The sequence below is a fragment of the Aotus nancymaae genome, unplaced genomic scaffold (assembly GCF_030222135.1).
Source record: "Aotus nancymaae isolate 86718 unplaced genomic scaffold, 86718_ANA_hifiasm-v0.15.2.pri h1tg000010l, whole genome shotgun sequence".
NCBI lineage: Eukaryota > Metazoa > Chordata > Mammalia > Primates > Aotidae > Aotus > Aotus nancymaae.
This window is the reverse complement of record NW_026988421.1, coordinates 41,413,294-41,435,281: the sequence shown is the minus strand read 5'-3', so window position 1 is coordinate 41,435,281 and position 21,988 is coordinate 41,413,294. Positions and strand designations below refer to the sequence as shown.

The 21,988-nt window shown below is 37.9% G+C and overlaps 1 protein-coding gene across 1 annotated transcript in view; it reads left to right on the top strand.

The window, feature by feature from the left end:
* Positions 1 to 21,988, top strand: part of STAMBPL1 (STAM binding protein like 1) — a 42,824-nt gene that overhangs the window by 7,070 nt on the left and 13,766 nt on the right. Inside the window, exons 2-4 of the mRNA XM_012454731.2 lie at positions 13,985 to 14,067; positions 17,776 to 17,993; positions 20,974 to 21,049. Of these exons, the coding sequence (XP_012310154.1) occupies positions 14,038 to 14,067; positions 17,776 to 17,993; positions 20,974 to 21,049 (324 nt within the window). The 5' untranslated portion in view covers positions 13,985 to 14,037. The remainder of the gene's footprint in view (positions 1 to 13,984; positions 14,068 to 17,775; positions 17,994 to 20,973; positions 21,050 to 21,988) is intronic.

Sequence of the window (21,988 nt, the reverse complement as noted above, 5' to 3'; positions counted from 1 at the left end):
ACCTCGTGGGTTCAAGCAATCCTCCCACCTCAGTGTTCTAAGTAGCTGGGACTACAGGTGCATGCTGCCACACCTAGCTATTTTTTAAAAATATTTTTTTGTAGAGACAAGGTTTCACTATGTTGCCCATGTTGACCTTGAACTTCTAGGCTCAAGTGATCTTCCCACCTCAGCCATTCAGAGTTCTGGTATCACAGGCATGAGCCACTGTGCCCAGTAGCCTTTAACAGTCTTATCAGGAGATTCTGATGCAGGTGCTCAGTAAACCACCCTTTTGAGAAGAATCTACTTAAGAGCTAAATCTGATATTCAAATTCTTTCTTCTACTTTTATGTTTTGAGCGTTTATTCCTCCTGATTTCTATAGACATGTTCATGTAATAATGTATATGTCAGTGCTGACTTGGAGTTCTCATAAAGGTTGGATATATTGCCTTTCCTATTCTTAATATGGCCTATCTTTTGATGGGTGGAATCTGGAAACCACAAGGTTGGTGGGACTTTCCAGAGATAATGTTGTACATTCTTCTGAGTGGCAGATGTTTAGATAGGGAAGAGATGGGTTTGATCAAAGGAAAGTAAGAGAAGACATATTAGTGAGTAGTGAAAGACACAGAGAAGGGAAGGGGCTCAGATAACAGGACACTGAAGGGCTGGTGAGGATTTAGACCTCTCTTGGCAGGCACTGGGCTACCACGGTGCATTTTTGAGCAGGGGACTAACTGCATGCTAAGCACACCTGAGCTAGAGACACACAGTACCTCGTCTAGAAACAGAGGAGCAAGGAACAAGTGGGTGAAGCAGGCTGGTTTGTCACCATAAAGGCAGAAAGAAACAAGGGTGAGGACTTGGGGCCCAGAATTTGGCAGGACTGACTTTCAAGGATTTATGCAGTAGGGTTCTCCAGCTCTGTGTTCCTGAAGGTCTATAGCTGGTAAATTGCTTTTTTTTTTTTCTGCTATTGATGTTATGATGTGTACCTGAAGGCCACCCAGCTCAGCCTCAGGCCAGGATTTAGAAAGTTTTTAAATAATTGCTATAGCTACTACTACCTTAATATTGTGAGGCAAGGAAGGCATAATTGTTCTTAACTTTGGACCAGAGAAATAGACTCTGAAAGTAAAGTAATTTACCAGAATTTACACATAAAGAAATTGGCAGGGCTAGGATTCAAATTCAGGGCGACCTATTCAAAACTTCTAGGCTTTAAAAAAAGTTTAATTTGTCTGATTAAAAAGTAATACATACTTACAACAAATTATACAGCAACAAATAAGTCGTGAAAGTCCCTCATATCCCACTCTCAAGAGAACAGCTGAGAAAAATTCAGTGAATGTTGTTCCAGACCTTTTTCTTGCAAAATGCCAGTGTATGTAATGCATACATATGTATTCATATTATAAGGATGGAACCATATTTTATATGTTCTTCTGCAGCCAGCTGTTTTGCCTTAATGCTCTAACTTGGATGACATCCTGGTTCAATACAAATAGATGTAAGTCCTTTCGAATGACTTCATATGCTATAGAGATTCTTCACTTTAAATATTCCTCTTTTGATGGCTATTTTTATTTCCAAAATTTTAATATTTTAAAACCATGCTGCAGTGTGTGTGTATATTAAATGGACAGGGAAATCTATGGAGAAATCCTAGAATTGGAATTGCTTAGTCAATAGGAATGAATATTATTTTAAAAATTGACAATATTTTCAATCCTCATCCACATTGAGTTTGACTAATCTTGTAAATGGTATCAGTCAAATACATTAAAATGCCTTGTTTAAATTCAGTTTCTTAATTACTAGTGAATTTAAATGTTCATTTCCTGTGACTTAAATGTGTATATTTCTCTTATGACTTGCTCATGTCACTTGCCCGTTTTTACTTAACTCTTTTTCTTACTGTTATGCAAATGTTTCCTATAGTTTAGAGATAATAGGTATTATAGCTGTCAGCGATGCAAACTTTTTTGTTCTTTTACTTGTTGAAAAGATTTTTTAAAGTGCTATTCAAGCATTTTAAAAATATTTTAAAATAATTTTAGACTTCCAAAAGATTGTGGAAATAGTACACAGTTTTTATACAGCCTTTACACAGATTCCTCCAATATTAACACCTTGCAAAACCACAGCAGTTGTCAAAATCAGTAAATTAACACTGATACAGTACTGTTGTCTAATCTACAGATCTTACTCAAATTTCATTGGAGTCCTTCTGAGCAAGGATCCTATCCAGGATCACACATTGAATTCATTTGTTGTGCCTCTTTAGTCTCTTTTAATCTGTTCATCTTCAACCGTTCCTCAGTCTTTCTGTCTTTCATGATCTTGACACTTTTTAAGAGCACTGGCTGATTGTTTCATGGAAAATCCCTTGATTTGGATTCATTTGATGTTTCTCCATGAGTATGTAATCAAGAGAGTGACCTAGTCTTATGATGGTCAAAAATAACTTGCCTGAAGAAGAGAGGCTTAAGCTAACATGGGAAAGATGAGTAGAAAGTGGAAGTGTGAACTGAGGATGGCCTTTGCATTGACTTTGCATAGTGCATTTCAGCAACTGAAAGAAGCCAGTGGAGAAAGTGGTGTGAAAGAAGGCTGTAAGGAGACAGTCCGGTCAGACCCAGCTTTGTGGGACTTATTAAGGATATAGGATATTAACAGCAATGGAACATCATTCAAGGGCTTTAAGCGAAGGAATGGCAATATCTGAATCAGATTTTTTAATGATCACCACAGGTAGATTCTTCACCAGGTAGAATTAATCAAAGGGGAGCAAGATAGAAACAAATACAACAATTAAAAGATGCTTCTAGCAGTGCAGGCAGAGAAAAGGGTGGGGTGTACATTAAGGAGCCTCCCCAAAAGATGGTGAAAACCTGCCATTTTGAGAGATGTTTTGGAGGGCGAATCTCAATCTGGACATGCAGATGGTAGACTGGATGTGGGGCTAAGGGAAGGGGTAGATGCAGGGTTGTTAATTTCAGGGTTTGCCAGATTTTTTGTAATTGATTGGATGTTGGTACCATCCATGGAGATGAAGGAGACAATTCTTCACCTCTGATGGTGAACTCAGAAGCATCACCATCTCCAATTCTTTTAGGTGTCAACAATATAATATCTTTGTTTGTTTATGTTCCTGTATGTCATTATAGCCACTTAGCTTCCAAGTTCTATGGTTTTTCCTCAGAATCTTCCGCAGTAACTGTTTATCCTTCTCCATTCCTTTCACTGCTCTTCAGTTCAGACAAGGGTTTCCTGATTCCAGTGTTGCATACTTGCTTCCTCTCTGGGCCACCAATTCCTCTTTTCTCTGTAAATTTATTGATCGCTGCCAGAGTATTTGCATTTAAAAATATGTACTAAATGCCTCATTTGGGCAGATCACCTTGTTGGGGAGAGCTGGAAATTAAGTCAGTTAAGGATATGTCAGGAAACTGGAGTCAATTCCCAATTATAATTGAGGCAGAAGGAAAGAAGGTCATTTTGCCTAGCGGTCAAGAAAGGACCATATTCTTCTTTCACTCCTTATGTAAAAATAAATTCCACACAAGTCAAACATATTTATTCTAAAATGGCTAATCACAGAAGTACCAAAGAAAAGATTGGCAGACATATTTTAAAATTGTTTATGATGAGTAAGTTTAAAGGCCTTTTAAAGAATGTTAAGACACCTAGATACCATAAAGAAAACAGGTCCACTTGAAAGCTTAAATTTTAAAAATTCTATGTAAAAATCAAACAACTTTCAAGCAAGAATGTCAACTGAACTAATAATTATAGAAGGAGAAATGGAAACAGAAAAATGGCCACTTTCAAACACCACAATAACCGTCTCAGGGAAAAAAATCTTCGGATGCTACAATTAATGGACAACAGTGTATTTGCATAGTCTCCCTACAAGACATTTTTCAATAATAAAGAGAAAAATAGTATCAGGGGAGAGAGCTGACAGATGTAACTTAAACAAATGGTCAAGATTAAAATCACTAATAGTTGAACAATTCAATGACATATGTCTCCTGATACATCATGAAGGATGCACCATCATGTAGAAGGTATTTTTTGCCAGAAAATGCATAACTCTCATTGTTTCTTGTATTTCATCTTTGTCACAGTTACCACAATCTTTATTAGATAATTGTGTAGATAATTGTATGTTATTTTTACACCTCTCTGCCTCACTCCTGGCCCCTAGCAGAATGTAAGGTTAATAAAAGCACAAAGTAGGGGCTTTATAAATAACATCGAATAAATGAATGAATGAATAAATTTATTTGGAGCTATCAATATTTGCAGGAAAGATGTATTTATACTTGGACTGTACTGAATGAAAAATCACAGTTGAGTATCCTTGTGGAAATGGATAGAGGACATTTGAAGGTATAATGCTAAAGCTCATACTAAGCCGAAGCCATGAAAATAAAAGGAGTCTTATAGAATAAAGATTCATCAAGAAAAAAAGGCAGAATGTTAATATTTGAGATGCAGAGTGAGGGAGGAGGAAGAAGAAAGGAAACACCTCCACTTCATAGAGGCCAAGGCAGGAGATGATTTTAAAATAGGGACTGTTCACCTGATCAGGGCCTGGTGCTTAGTGGGGGTTTGTAACTGATGCAGTGAGTCTCAAGTTTTAATGTGTGTAAAAACGTCCTGGGCTGCTTGATAAAACAAGAGATCCCTAGGGCACCCTTCCCAGAAATTCTGACTCAGTGGGGCCTAGAAATCTGTGTGTGTGTGTGTGTGTGTGTGTGTGTCCAGCACACCCCTCCTCCATCAAGTCATTGTAATGCAGGCAGACTATCCAGGAACCAATCCCAGAGGGAACATGGCTTCAAAGGCAGGGGGATGTCAGCTTTAGGGAAGGAAGATAGGATGGGGTAAGTGGTGAGAAGATAGGAACAGCAGATGACCACTTGCTAACAACTTTGCCAGAATAAGGGGCTCTTCAAGAAAACTCTTTATAATGGATTGCCAGGGAAAGTGAAGGAGGAAACTGTCTTTTCTGCTTCTGCCTACTGCACTGAAGAGATCGTGCAGTGCGAAATCAAACATATGAATACAGCCTCCATTGGGACTTGTTAAACAAGATTCTTGTAGTTGGAGAACACTAGAGAAGCAGTGGATGAGAAGCACTTCAGGACAGCCAGCTGTCTTTTGCTTTTGAATAATAGAGCTGGACTCAATTCATTTTGTTGAACTACTGTCCTTAAGAAAATTAAATAAAATTGATTAATAATGCCCAAGGACTAACTCCATTTCTGAGCTTTCAGGCAACTGGCAGGCAGGAAAATGATGCTATTTAAAACATTTTATTTGTGACTCATTATACTTCATTGAACCAACTATCTTTGGGATACTATTTTGTTAAAAGCAAATTGTAATAAAAAAGGAAGTCTATTAAAACGTACATTAAAGTTTAGTGCCTTTTGGGTAGCTCATCTTTAGAAATGCATTATTTCTAGGAATTTATAGCATTTTAACAGGAGAGCACAATTAGCAAGTTCACATGAATTTAAAGATTCCAAAATTAGTACACTGATGAGCATATGAAATGCCTTTCATATACAACAAAATTTAGAATTTGTATTAAAAACCAGCAAATATTTTGAATTGAACTGTGTCTTGATAGAGTAATTATGGATTTGAATTTCTTAACTGTATATACCAGGTGGTCAGTCCACAGACACTAAATCGTTCTGCCAGTGAAAAAAGTGAAGGGTGCTGGCCGCAGTGGCTCACACCTGTAATCCCAGCACTTTGGGAGGCCGAGGTGGGCAGATCACCTGAGGTCAGGAGTTTGAGACCAGCCTGACCAACATGGTGAAACCCCGTCTCTACTAAAAATGCAAAATTAGCCAGGTGTGGTGGCTCATGCCTGTAATTCCAGCTACTCGGGAAGCTGAAGCAGGAGAATCGCTTGAACCCGGGAAGCAGGGGTTGCAGTGAGCTGAGATTGCGCAATTGCACTTCAGCCTGGGCAACAAGAGTGGGAAAAAAAATGCATTGAGGAGATTGTCCAATGCAAAACCAAACATGAATACAGCCTCCATTGGGACATGTTAAATCACATTCCAAAAAAAAAGTGAAGGGAATGAATGCCCTTTTCTTTCTTTGGCAGGGAGGAGATTATGAATCAGATATTTGTGATGCTGAACTGAAATCTTCATTTCCACAGGAAATTTTGTCATTCTTGTCCAAGGCCCAAGGATGTGACCTTCACTTGGATTTTGCTGATTACTATGAGAGGACACGTGCCAGTGTTGCTGTCTGACTGAGAGTATGAGCTCTGGACTCCTGGGCACCTAGAGTCTCTGCCCTGTCATTTGTTTAAGTTACTTATCTCTTCTAGGTTTTAGTTTTCTTATCTGCAAATGGAAATAATGGTAGTAATCATTTGTTGAGTGTTTACTGGCACCAGGCATTGTGCTATGTGTTTTACAAGCATTGTCTTACTTCACCTTCTCAGTACCCCATTCATTAGATACTATTATCAACCTCCTTTGCAGTTTGGGAAGCTGTAGTTCTGCAGTTCCTGGAGCCAGAATTTGAATTCAGGTGTTCTAACCCTGAAGACTGCATGTCTAATCCCAAGGCTCAACTGCCTCCTATTGGAAAAGGCTAACTGAGATCATATGTGCTTATGTATCCAGTTAATCAGGGAAGGAAAGCATTCTGTTAATGCTACCTATTATTATTACACACTTTTTTTTTCTATCTTTCTCTATTAAAGGTGAAATAGTACCTTACCTGCCCAGAATTCAGCTCACTCTTACCTAGAAGACAGTCTAGAAAAAAGCAAGTAAGAAAAAAGCCTTTTTGAGCAGCAAAATTAGAAATCATGTAGCACATTCACTGTAACCAACAGGTAGTTCACTCACAGACGATCCCTCCTGATCCATCCCAGTCTACACTTTAATTCTATAAATAATCTCAGATAATTTTATCAGTGAGAGAAAATAGATTAAAGAAGGAAAAAGTCCGAAGAAGTTTAGTGAATAAGTTGCCTTTTAATTGATTTTTTTTTCTAAATGAATGACAGATTAAACAGCAAATTAGAAATGGAAGGAAGTATTGTTATTGGCAGGAAGCATTGTTACTGCCAGTGAGCCACACCTACTTATTCAGGTCACTAGGACACTCAAGTTGAAATAAAATGTTGAATTATCAAGAAAGGGTTAATGTTTATATTTTAAGGAGTAAATAATATATCTTAGAACTATTTCCTTCAAAAATATTTAAATCTTATGATGTTTGATTATTGTTATTTACTACTTTAGCTATTCAGCATCACCTCTTTTGTCATGGGATTTATATAGCTAAAGATTTTCTTATACTTCCAGAGGAATCCTATACTAATTAAGGAGCATATTACAGAATCCTAAGAGTGCCTTATGCAATGGCATTTAGAATCATGTATAATAACAACTCAGAAGAGAACGGTTGCAGGGAAAGATCAGCAGCTCAGCCATGTGAGCAAGGAGACAGGCTCATTCCCCCTTGGGCTCTGCCATCCTCCAGCCACTGGCTGTCCTTGGGCTTGACCCTTCTAGGTTGCAAAATGGCTGCTGCCTTTTGAGACTTATGTGAAATCACATGTTCAGCTGATGAAAAGGTACATATTCCCTAGGATGCCTCTTTGTATTAGAGATGAAAATCTCTCCCAGAATCCTCCCAAAAGATTTCCCCTCGTTCTCATTTTCCAATATTTGGTCACTTGCCAACCAGCCAAGCCCTGGCTGCAAGGGAGACTGAGAAAGTGAATATCTCTAATGGGACTGGGCCCTGCTGGTGAGGAAGAAGTAGTGGTGGCTAGGAGATAGAAAACTGTCTGTCAAAAGCTCATTGTAAAGAAGCAAGTAGTTACACGTCAACTAACCATCTGACATCTGTCAACTTTTAGGAGAGGTCATTAAGCTCACCTCTCTAACATCTGCTATGAGAAAGAACTGATTTTCTTTGAGTTTCTTCCTGCAAGCTGGGAACTATAATGGAACTTTAATATATTACCTCACTTAAGCTTTAGTTGAGTTCTGGAAAGTTATTGTCCCTATTCAATGGATGAAGATAAGGTGCACAAAAAGGTTTAAAAAGCTGCTGTAGCACTTCCAACTAGTGACAAAAACTGGATCTTCCTAAAGTTGTATATGGCTCCCAAACCTTCAGGCTAAGGGCACTGAACCACTTCATCATGGTGGCTGGATAAAAAGTTTGTACTACACTATGCAAAATAATTATTTTACTGTCCAGTGTGTGACTTGATTATACTTACAGTAGTCTGTCTCTACCTCAAAGTAACTTAACATATGCATCAGGGGTGGTTTATCATCTTTCCTGTAGCAACTGCATTCTTGCTTATTGATCTAATACGAACCATTCTATTGTGACTGGTATATTTAACGTCCAATATACCTCTAGAAGTAACAGACAAGCACCTGGCACCTAGTAAATGATCATATAATACTTACAATATAGGGAAAAATATCTCATAAAAGCTATTTCTAATATTATGATCATTTCATTTTTATCTTATCAGTATTTTAGTACAGATAATATATCACCTGGGTCTCAGCATATTTCTGATTGCAGATACTACAGAAGATAAGGATAAAAAAAAATCAATGTGATCTTTGCTTTTGATGTCTGAATTTTTAAAATCTTTCAAAAGGGGACATGAAAGATAGGCCTAGATTTATTTACTTTTCCTGAAGTAGGACCCAATCTGTAAGAGTGTGATTCAGGAGATCCTTCTTTGTATCTCTGTCATTTAAGACATGGGAATGACCCTTTACCTCCCTTTATCTAAATCAGATTATGTCAATGCAGCCTACAGACTGGGTTACAATAATTTTCTTTCTCTATCTCCGGCTGAGTAAATTGCACTATGTTCTTCCTGGAAAATATGACCACTAACCCTGTGGCTGTTGATTCGGCCAATTAGAAATGAGACTCCAGGAGGTGATATAAGGTGCTCTGTCCTTTCTTAACTGCCAGTGGGCCACACCTACTTATCCAGGTCACTAGGGCACTCAAGTTAAAAGAAGTGCCTGGGAGAAAATGGCACATTTGGGTGATGGTCTCCCTGGCTGTTTACTGTACGCTGAGTCTCTAAGGAGATTGTTCACTGCCTGGTAGTCACCTCCTTTCTGAATTCTGGAAAATATTGCTTTGTGGGTGAAAATGGGTCAGGATTCTGAACTTTGCCACCACTACCCCCTACACACACACACACACACACACACACACACACACACACAGTATTTTAAGAAAAAGAAAGAAAAGAAAAGGAAATTAAGGCTGAAAAAGTCACAAAATAGGTCAGATATTTTCCTCTGTTCATTCTTGCATTATTTGCTGCTGGTTTTAAAGGGCAGAATTGTTGAGACTCTTCCACATTTTCTTGGGGGACTTCAAACTTGGAGACATTGCAGGGACACAAAAACCAAGAGGATTTTGCTATGGTTACATAGAGAGTATATTGTTATAAGCTCAGAGCTGTGAAATATCAATTTGGAGAGGGTACTTACCTCTTCCCAGGCCACTCACAGATGAGACCACATCTTTGCCACATCCCCTCTGGGCACAGTTGACTGCTCAGTTGGTTCCCGGAGCTACTTGTTAGCTGAATCACTGGGTCGAGGGTTGGCCTCTATGTGTTCATTGTGAATATGTATGGTTCTGACACTGTGATTCCCCACACCCTTGTGAGTCAGGATTAACAGAAAGCAGACTCTCTACTACTCCTCTATAAAAGGTCGGATTAAAGAGAAAAATGATGATGTCTTTGGAGATGATGGTCAGGAAAAGGGGCTGGCAATAAAAGCAAGAAGGCAAGAGTTCTGAAGCAAGAACTCTCAAGAGGTATCTTACAGGTTAAATAGATCACAGGGCTGGAGTTCAGATGTTATCAAGCCGCAAGAATGTGAGGTAGAGGTTAAGAGTAGGCTGAGATTAAATCAGGCATTTCTGATAAATGTTTTCTATTAGTTTTAAGCCACTCTAAAAGCAGAGAAGTGGGGCTGTGACAAGCCCCCTGGCGAATGAGGCAAGTGAGCCTTGGAGGGGGCTCAGTAAAGGATATTTAGCAAGCAAGAGCCTAGACTCACACCCAGGCTTGTCTCACTCCAAAGGCTGTTTGCACCATGTGCTTTATAGCACTTTGGACCTCCACTTTGGAGGGGGAATTTGTTTTATTCTTGGATGATATTGAATACTTCCCGTTCGTTAGCATCAGTGGATTTCAAATGCTATGAGGTAAAGTACCTCTTACTGTATACTCAGTTCAAAATTTCTAATTATTTTAGTAGGACCACAGTAGCACAAGTGGAAAGTGATACTTGCCATTAATTTTTTCCTGTTTTAGATTCTTCTGGCCCACTTTATTTCTAATTAGATTGAGGTGACATGGTGATTTTTTGTTTTATTTTGTTTGTTTGCATTGTTGATCTACAGCTATGGTTTTCAAACTTTATTGGTCTTAGAACCCCTTTATACTCTTCATTACTAAGGACACTAAAAAGCTTTGTTTAAGTGAGTTATATCTATTTGTATTTCCTGTACTAAAAATCAAAACAGACTTTTATAAGAGTATACAAGTAAGCATTCCATTAACTCTTGTATCCTCTGAAAATCTCCACTATACAATTGTGAAAGACTGATATTTAAAAAATTAAATAATGTTTTAGTAATATTGTGAAAGTAATATTGACCTCACAGACTCCCTGACGGGATCCTGGGGAACCTGGGCCACATTTCGAGAGCCACTGATCTAGAAAACATACCTGTTTATGTTGATGTTGGCAATTGTTTATAATGCAACTGTAAGTCCCAGGACTAGGGGCTAAAAAACAAGGGAATTAGGACAGGACCATCAGGTAATAAATGGTTCAGAAAATAAGTTGACTGACCAGTCTGTGAACTTCTTTCATCTTAGATTTAAAAGGAGTTAGCTTTTATTTCTGAATTATTAGTATGTTCATATGTGGGAGTGAATAGCAATTGTTTTTAATCTATAGTAATTTAATAAATTCTGATGTTTAAGATATGTTTAAACATTTCATACAGATAGAAGTTTATTACAGAGATGTTCATTTCATTGTTTCTACTCACACTTAACCATTGTTTTTTGGTCACCCAGCCCTGAATCCACCTTTTCTCTCTTGGCATATTCCTCTGCCGCCTGCAGGAGGCTGAAGTGCTAGATACTTACATCTTTGGCCATCTTTGCAGCTAGGCTGCAGGCATTAGACACCTGCATCTCGTGCTTTGAAATAGCAACTAGGGACATATAGAAGTACATGGCAGCTGTACATTGTTCCCAGGGCAGCAGCTAGTTGCTGGAATTGCTGGTGTTGGTAGAAGAAGCTGTAGTATTCCCTGTTCATCAGATGATAGAGACAGCAGGGGTGTTTTCACCAGGCCAGTGCTGCTGTGTGGTTTGGGACAGTTCTTGAATATGTAGCTTCTGAACCTGATTTCTCTGACCTGCCTAGAAATTTGTGGGTTTTTTTCATTATCCTTCTATGAATTCAAGAGTCAGACCTTTGCCTGCAGCTAAGAATCCTACTTAATTCATTCTGAAATGCAGTGTCTCTCAAAGTATTGTTTGGCAACCTCATGTATATGGAATCACCTGGGCCGTATCTGACAATACCTACTTGTAGACTTAGAACTGATGGATTCAAAATCCTTAGGGTGGGTCTTAGGAGACTGCATTTTAAACAGATCTCGGGTTTATGTGATTTTAGATGAGTAAAATTTAAAAACTGCTACCTAATGTTTATAACTTTTTAAATGCTATGTTCTCTGTTTATGGATATGAGCAATCATTAAAAGAAATAATTCTACTCTTTTTTTTTCAAGATGGAGTCTCACTCTGTTGCCCAGGCTGGAATGCAGTGGCATGATCTCAGCTCTCTGCAGCCTCCACCTCCTGGGTTCAAGTGATTCTCCTGCCTCAGCCTCTCTAGTAGCTGGGATTACAGACATGAACTACCACACCCAGCTAATTTTTCTATTTTCAGTAGAGACAGGGTTTTGCCATGTTGGCCAGGCTGGTCTTGAACTCCTGACCTCAGATGATCTGCCCTCCTCGGCCTCCCAAAGTGCTGGGATTACAGGCATGAGCCACCCAGCCCAGCCAATTCTACTCTTTTCTAAGGCCCTAATAAATGACTTACTAGTGTTTCCTTTTTCCTCTCCTTCCCCTTCTTCACATTCCCCATAAGCCTTTGCTCTGTCTTTTTAACTCTTTAAATGTCTTTTTTCCCGGGATTATTTTTTCTCACTGAGAAGTGTTAATTCCTCAGTTGAGATTGCCTACATTCAGTGGTGCCAGAATTGTTAACTCGGCTTCTAAACTACACTGTGATGGAGCATGTCTTTTCTTTCTTGGGCATTTTTGTAACCTGCAGGCGTAGAGCTCAATGTTTACTCCAGGGATTACTGGAGACAGTGGAGGGGAAAGACTGGGATACAAGAGTAATTTTTCTTGAAGGGTTCCTTCACCACACCATGGATTTAGGCCAGAAAATGGCACTGGAGGTGTTGATTGATCTACTTCTGAGATTTCTAGAATCACTGATTGTTATAACTGAAAAGAATCTATCTTAACCCCTTGTTTCCTAAATGAGGAACTGAGGAGAAGATCCACATCCAAAGCCATCTAAGTGATGAGTGGGGTATAAAGGACAAAATAAATTTAGAAATGGAAAGTGGCGATGCAGAGCTTGACCTACACTAGCATAAAATGGAAGGGAATTCCTAATATTTATTGAATTAATATTTGAACTTGGGTACATTCACTTGACTTCTTTGAGCCTCAGTTGTCTAAACTACCAAATAAAGATTCTAATAGTAGCCAACATTGATAAAATATTGACTATATGCTAGGGGCTACTGATATTTTAAGGACTTTATGTGCTAACTCATTTAATCCTAGCACAACCACATGACACAGGAACTGCCGTTTCTCCCATTTTATAGATGCACAGAAAGGCTATGTAACTTCCCTGCAGTCACACAGCTAAGCATATTTGTTTTCTATTGCTGCTTTTCAAATTTTTATGAAATTAATAGCTTAAATATACATTTATTATCTTGCTGCTTTTCGGGTTAGGAGTCTAGGCACAGCTTATATAGGTCCCCTGCTCATGGCCTCACAAGGCAGCAATTGAGTTATTGACATGGGCTAGGGTCTTATCAGAGGCTTGGAGTCATCTTCCAAGCTTGTGTGGTCATTAGCAGAATTAATATCCTTGCAGCTTTGGAACTTGGGGTGGCTGAGTCTTTAAGGCCAGCAGGAGAGAATCTACTTCTTTTAAAGGTCTTTTAATAATTTAATAATTTTTCTTTTGATTAACTTAACATCAACTATTAGGGGGATTCATATATCTATAATATCTTTTCATGTTTGCCATATGTTTCAACATAGTCACAGGAATAATATTCTATGATCTTTGCTATCTTCTATTGGTTAGAAGACAATTACAGGTCTTAACCACACTCAAGCGGAGAGGATTACATAAACCTACAGATATCAAGGGGCAGGAATCACAGAGCTGTCTTAGAATTCTGCTTGTCATAGTTCTAAGGTTGAGTTTCAGTCCAGGCTGGCTCTAGGTTTAGAGCTAGTCCATGCTCCTAACCAGTATGATCTTCTTTCTTCCTTTGAAGAAAGTGAACCTACTTTATAACCCTGCATAGAGTTCTGAGTAAGGTAGCCCCAAGCAGATTCATACTGGGTGCCAGTCAAATGTGTATTATTTTCACACCTTCACTTTTAAAGGTCAGCTTCAAGAAACCATAACCACCTGTAGTTTTGTATTTTCAAGAAGAGATTTCCAACAGTCTCTCTAAACACTCAGGTTATATAAGTTATTTCAATTTGTTCATGTTTTTCTGAGGCAGAGATAACCCTGGGGTTTGGGATTTCAAACTTGGATCTCAAAAAATAACTTTAGCTCTGCTTCTTGTTTTTGAAACAGATGAAGTGATTGAGAAGAAACAGTGAACATCCTCCTTTTACAGATAAGACAACATGGATCAGCCTTTTACTGTGAATTCTCTGGTAGGTCACACCAGCTGATATTTAACATTTGGTTGAAAAGCCCAAAAAGAAGAACAGAAACATACAAATGTGAAATGAGTCACAATTACTTTAAGAAGTTTAGCACTTGTAGTTTTTCATCCATCTGTGTGGTTGTCTGCTTTGAGGAAGTGACTAATAAAGCTATCTTTGTAAGACTTAAAAATAAATTTTATTTTCCACAAAAGTCTAAAATTTTAGTTTATCTGGATAGATTCCAGGAGTGTAGTCCTTTGGCAGAACCCTGGAGAGATGAATTTCAGAGTTGATATCCAAGGAGCTACTTAAAGCTCTTAGTGCCTCAGCTTCTTTATAGATAAAAATTGGAGACTCACTTTGTATGGTGACAACTGAGAAAAACATACATAACACCTAGGTCTTGCTTTGGAGCCTTGTGTAAATGTCTTTGTACTTGAAGCTCTTGTGCTTCTCACTTTTCCTCTCACTGCCCAGCACTGTGCATGCTTTCTCTAGCTATATCACATGGGCTTATCCTGTGTCCTAGATCAGTCTGTGAATGTGAATATAGACACATTATATAATCTCCATGGCCCTGATTTTGTACTTTGTGCCCAGTGACAACTGGAAACAACATTTTTGATGCTTCTAGCCTATGATGATGGTACGATAAATAGAAACTGTCATTCCCATTTTCCTCCTCCTGATGACCCTCCCCAACCACTCATGGCGACCTTGTAGGAGTAGGCCTATGAGCTGCAGTATACTAAATACCCTCTATGCACAAAACTGAGCAGCAGGACATAAGGAAAGAGAGGTCCTGGTTCTTGTACTGAAATAGATTGTGACCTCATGTTTTTTCTTGACCAAGAAAGTCCTTCACAGAGCTTAGTTGTTTTCAGAGTATGTTTGGAAAGTGGACAATTGCAGAAACGTTTTCACTTTCTGTCCCCATGTTGTTGTTCCACTATGGTTGATAAAGGCTGACCCATTTCCACCTCTGCAGAGCAAAGAGTCATCCTTATGAGATGTCTTCTGTGTTTTTCTAGAACATTATATAACAATAATTAAAATTTTATTGTATATGTCACTGTAAAAATGAACACAAAGGCTTTTTATATGGAAAATTTGTGTTTTCATCCAAGAAGCTTGAATGCAAATGAAATATTATAGATTGATGAAGACTTTAGGTTATTTTCCAGCTTATCTTTGAAATCAATTTTAAATTTGGGAAAGATAGGACCATTCAGAAGAAGAAAATCAATCTAATTTTAATTTGCAGGAAAAACCTAATTATAGTCTCTTGTTGCTTCCTTTTTTCTCTTTCTCACTCCTTTCTCTCTTTTATTTGATGTACTCATTAATTATCACCTATGTGACAGGGAATATGCTACATTCTAGTAAACAGAGATAAATGGAAAATGATCCCTTTTAAAACCCCAAGGAGTTCATAAGGGATTGGACATACTTGTACAGAAATAATGCTAACTCAGTGTGGACTATATAGTAGTAAAATATGAACACATTACTTTTATACATGTGAGAGGATGGAACCCCCTTTAGAAAACGTTCTGATTTTCATAGATATTTTTCTAGTCATTTTCTGATGTCGTTGAAGCAATTATCTGTGGTCAAATAACAATATTTTCATTTGGTGCTGTCGAGTTCTACAGATGAGTGTGGTTAGGGAAAAGTGGATGGATTGCTGTAGGATTTGAGACATCTCAGTTGGAAAAGACTATATACTGAAGCCTGAGGCTCAAAGTTCAGAAACTCCAATTTCTGTCTCTGAAGTGGGGAAGCCACATAATAAAACATACAAGGGACATGGCATGCTTCTTACTTAATGGAGCCTTGAGAAACAAGTTTATGGCTCTCTGGTTACATATTAAACCTTTAGGACCAAGAATCATTTCAGATCTCTGGGGTTCTATTGGCTATAAAAATGCCAGCAAAGTAGACCAGATGGCACTGGAAGAACTCCAGATATCTAATTCACTATACTTTGCCCCTGAAGGTTGGCTCAGTAATCCATGGCCAGACTAAAAGTATGCCTACCTTGACTCTTCTGTAGCTTTCTACAGACCTGAATTAGGTGCTCCACCCACACAGTAGTCAGACTTGCAGCCTACCCTTAACTGACCAAGGAGACCTTGAGAAGCTAAATTTGCTCTAGGCTAACTCTATTCTAGATCATCCAGCAGTGGTAGAAGTGGTTGATCTAAAGCTGTGCTTCTCAAGCAGTGCATGTCTAAGTACCTCTGGAAAGATGGATTAAAACATTGATTCTCCAGCCTAACTCCAGAGATCCTGACTGTAGGTCTGAGGAGAGACCTATTGGAATTGGCATTTTTAAGAAACTCCCAGTTGATGCTGATGCTCCCAGTCCATGGACCATCCTTTGAAACATGCTGATCTAAAGCAGGGGTCAGCAAACTATCGTCTAATGGCCAAACCACCTGCTTGTTTTTATAAATAAAAATTTGGGGGACATAGCCAGAGTCATTTTTTTCCATATTATTTATGGTGGCTTTCATGCTGAGAGCTGAATTCAAGTTGCAATGGAAACCATATGGCTGGCAAAGCCTAAGATACTGGCTATCTGGCACTTAACAGAGAAAATTTCCTTTCTGAAGCTCTGACTTTTTATTGAATAATTATTCTGAATTATATATGTTCTATGCTTTACCAAATGTGTATAGATGCTGTTTTTATTAATAAAATGCAAATTACTATCACTGACATTTCTTAGTAACATATCATTATTTTCTTAGTCAAGGACTAATTTAACAGTGTAATTACTATTATGTGGAAGTCTGAGAGTCTTTTTATGTTTAAAAAAAATGGGAAGGGTAGCTGGGCATGTGGCTCACACCTGTAATCCCAGCACTTTGGGAGGCCAAGGCGGGTGGATCACCTGAGGTTGGGAGTTCGAGACTAGCCTGACCAACATGGAGAAACTCCCATCTCTATTAAAGATACAAAATTAGCTGGGCATGGTGTCACATGCCTGTAATCTCAGCTACTTAGGAGGTTGAGGCAGGAGAATCACTTGAACCCAGGAGGCAGAGGTTGTGGTGAGCCAAGATTGTACCATTGCACTCTAGCCTGGGCAACAAGAGCAAAACTCCATCTTAAAAAAAAAAAAAAAAAAAAAGGAGGGGGATTCTTATGCTTGAAAAGCCTTCTCCAGGATTTATTTGTGGGTTTTTTTTTTTTTTTTCACTTAAGATGCAGCGAGGCCCTAAAAACTTCTTACTAAACAACACTTATTCTGGAATATAACTGAATTTTTATAGTAACTTGAATCCAAGTTACCTCCTTGGAGACCCTGACATAAACCCTACCATGGCAGGAATTTATTTCATGACCTGCTTCACATGATCCCAGATAGAAACATGCACAGGGATATGAAGAGCAATGGTATTTTACCTAAAATGACCTGAAACATTTACATACCCTGGAACTTCCACATAATTGTACCCTGAAACCTAAGGTGGGATCCCACTCCAGTAGCACTGTGTGTTTACCCTGGATGTTTTTCTTTTTGTTGTACAGACCATGTGTTTAAGCAAAGATACTTTACTTTGATCATATCATTAACTCTTATGAAAAGATTTCCTTAGGTAATGGTGTTAGGTTCCTCATAAAGAAAATACATCCATAATATTAGTCATATCCTTTTCTTACTATAATCAGTGATTAATCAGAGATTTAAATTTTGCTTTGCAGAGAAAGTTAGCTGCTATGCCTGACCATACGGATGTTTCCCTGAGCCCAGAAGAGCGAGTCCGTGCCCTAAGCAAGCTTGGTTGTAACATCACCATCAGTGAAGACATCACTCCACGACGCTACTTTAGGTCTGGAGTAGAGATGGAGAGGATGGCGTCTGTGTATTTGGAAGAAGGAAATTTGGAAAATGCCTTTGTTCTTTATAATAAATTTATAACGTAAGTGTTTTAAAGGCCTCTGAAGTGAGAAAATTGGAAAAAATATTTACATACTTTGATGTGGCAGTTTGGGTATCAGTCATGTTTTCATATTTAGACCAATTGCACATGTTCCGGTTTTTAAATTACCCAGTAATGTACTCACGGGCATCCCAACATCATCTCTGAGGCTTAGGGTCAGGGAGGGCATGAGGCTCAGGGTTATCAGATTTCCTCTCCAAGGCCAGTACAGTAATCTATTTAATACATGTTTCACTCTTCATAAATATAATTTCTTTCTTCATCCCATTTTCCCTGACAGAAATTGAAGCTTTATGAGAGCAAGAATTATAGTGCAGCTCCATTTACAGCACCTGGAACATGCCATCAACATGTTAAAAGGTTGATTTGGTGGGTTGTGTCTAGGGGGCAATTTGGGAGATACAGGAAAGATCTGATCCAGGTGCAGGGATAGGGTGCCATGGTTAGTTTCACATAGCATTTATTATTTCTTTTTAAAAAAACATTTTATTTGGCTATGTAAAAACACCATGTACAAAAGAGCTTTCAAAATGTTGATTAAAAGTGGCTACATCAAAACAGCCATGTCAAAATATCATATTTCTTATTAGATATTTGTTAGTGACATATCCTATTTGAAGAGTTAATGGAAATTGGATTCGGATTTTCCTTACTAATTTGATAACTTACCGGTCGAAAGGCTGTCCTGTTATCAATAATTGTATAATCTAAGCTGAACCCTCTCTTTTTTATTTTAATTGGAAGTCACACATTGATTCCTTTTGCTAGCTTATTCATTATTTATTAATTTTACTTAAATTGACAAATGAAAATTATATATATTTATGGTATGCAACATGTTTTGATACATGTATGCGTATATTGTAGAATGACTAAATCAAGCCAATTAACATATTTGTTACCTCACAGACCTTTTTTTGAGATAGGGTCTCACTCTGTTGTACAATCATAGCTCACTTCATCCTTGACCTTCCCAGGTTCAAATGATCCTCTCACCTCAGCTTCCCAAGTAGCTGGGACTATAGGCATGTGTCACCATTCTCAGCTAATTTTTTATTTTTGTAGAGATGGCATCTTACTATGTTGCCCAGGCTGATCTCCAACTCCTGAATGTAATGGATCCTCCTGCTTTGGCCTCACAAAGTCCTGGGATTACAGGCATGAACTACTGTGCCAGGCCAAGCTGCATAATTATGCAATATATTGTTATTAACTATAGTCATCATATACACTGGACCTCCTGAACTTATTCCTTCTGTCTGACTGAAATTTTATGTCCTTTGACCAACATCTCACCCTCTATCCTTACCCACTGGAACCCTAATAGCCACCCTCTGCTTCTATGAGTTCAACTATTTTAGATTCCTTCCACATTATAAGTGTGATTATGCAGCATTTGTGTTTCTGTGCCTGGCTTATTTCACATATAATTTCACTAGCTTAGTCAGGGGCCTAGCCTGAGAACATTTAAGAAGTTGAAAAGATACAATATTTAAAAAATTGCATATTATGATTCTACCAAGGGCAAAATTAAAGGCAGTTTACATGGTATACAAATTGAGATCTGCATTTTATTCAAGTTACTGAACTTGAAAATTTAGAGAATGGTTGGCAACCTTTAGCCTACCTGAGAAAATCACTTCTTTTTAGAAAGTTAAGTAATAAATATGAAATTAGAGGTTATTCTCTACCATTGATAGCCAAACTTCTCTAATAATTTTTGTTTCTGAATAAGTTACAATTAATACTATTTTTTTACCTTCTGCTCTGATTTTGCATATGTTACTATGGAATTGTAGGCCTAGTGAAAGAGAAAAGGTCCCTATATCTCAGAATTACTGTGTAATCCAAATACTTGAATGCTCTTTTGTTATTAGTGGTGTGATAATTTATAATTCATTTATTCTTCCTGAGCCTTAGTTCCTTATCGACAAATGAAAGATTTATGGGAGAAAATCTCTGAGGTCCCCTCAGCTCCAAATATCTTTGAATTTATTCTATTTGTAAAGTCTTAGGTAGCTAACAACTTTTAAAGCCTCTTTAAGCCTTAATTTTCTCATTTAAAAATGGGAATTATGCTGACATTTCTGTGTATCCTATAGCCTTGTCATCAGGTGAGATGAAATGATGAGTATATGTGTGCGTGAATTGATTTACAGAATCAGTAAGTATAAGATATAACACATTAGCTGATCAGAAGTAGCATTTTCAGATCATTATGATTTATCAAGGAAGAGTTATTCATTCATTTTGCAAATATTTATTGAGCACTTATGAGCTGGATGCTATTCTTCAGGCTGAGGATACTTCGGTGCATAAAAAAGAGAATTCCCTGCCCTTGTGGTAGCAGTTTCTTCACTTCACCTGGAAGCAATGCACCTGATTTGCTGTAGGAATTTCCCTTCACTGCTGCTATCTTGTTCCCCAAAAGGTGATGAAAAGTAATGAATTCCTAATTAGCACCTCCTAGGGATTCTGGTTGTCCTTTCTCTTAGTTACGGGTTTTCTGTTAAGAGTTGATACATACACGATGGCACTGCTGATTCATCAGTTGTTGGTTGAGTTTTTTCCAAGAATGAGAAGGGATTTACATGACTCTTTTCATGCTCTGATGTTTTTATGTGATCCTCTCTGTTGCCGGCAGTGTAAAAAAGTAAGATGTGCTCTTATGGGGTTAAGCATGCAGGGCCTGAGAAAGATCAAAGTGACTTGATTTGTTTAGAGAGTACCCTGACCTTAACCTTGTTAACTTTGGTGCTTAGTTTGTTGAGTTTAACCCTTAATACCAAAATAATGCTGATGCCAACCTTTAGTGAAAAGGCAGATGGAAAGACTGTAAGTAAATGAATAAGTTATTAAACATGTCATTTTTGATAAAGGATTCTCATTCCCATATTAGAAACCACTATTGAGCTTTTGCTGTCATATAATGCTAAGGACATGTTTTCTCTTTTCTTAGCTTGTTTGTAGAAAAGCTTCCTAACCATCGAGATTACCAGCAATGTGCAGTACCTGAAAAGCAGGATATTATGAAGGTATTGTGGGTTTGCTTCTCCACTGTGGGATCAAATGCTCTATAAGTATCCATTATTGATTCACTCTTCCCCTTCCTCCCCTTTCTCTTTCTCTTGAGAGTTTGAGCACAAAAAATTGATTCCATTAACAATGATGTTTCGATTTTTTTCTTAGACATTTAATGATCGTTACTGAGCCAGTGTGGTTTGTCTAATTGATGCTGGCAGAACAGAAAGAAAGAAAAATGTTACCTTATGGTGTGAACAAGGAATTATTTTACAGTTCCTCCCAGAGATTAAGAGAATGTTGTATTTTTCTTCAAATTTCTTTCAGACGGTCATTTTGGCTGGTTTTAATTATTTTATACAGCCCTGAATTCAATAACTATTTGAAAATTAGTGTTAGTTATTAAGGCAGCCACAAAGTTCTAGCTATTTACATCTTAGAGAACGAATTATCAAGTGTGCTGGGGGAAGCAGGAGGTGGTGGGATAAAATAGTATCAAGGAAAAAGAGTGTTGTAATTTATCATCAATTTTTAGTGATTTATTTATCACCAATAATTGCTATATCTGTAATTTTGGTTATGTCTAGCTGTGAACATATTCTTTTAAATAAACATTTACAATGTTTGCTATTTATTTGTCTTTAATAGTTTGTGTTAATCTTATATGACGGAAGATAAAATCACGTATACAAAGCCAATCATATCATGAAATTTTAAATAATTTTTGAAAAACATTTTACCACATGAAATAAAAGCTTTCCTGCGAGTCTTTTCAGACCTGAGGATGCATAAGCAAAATGCAGATTTTTGTCAAATGATGATCTACATTTTATTTATTTATGAGTCAGAGTCTTGCTCTGTCACCTAAGCTGGAGTGAAATGATGCTATCTCAGCTCGCTGCAACCTCTGCCTCCCAGGTTCAAGTAATTCTTCTGCCTCAGCCTTCCCATTA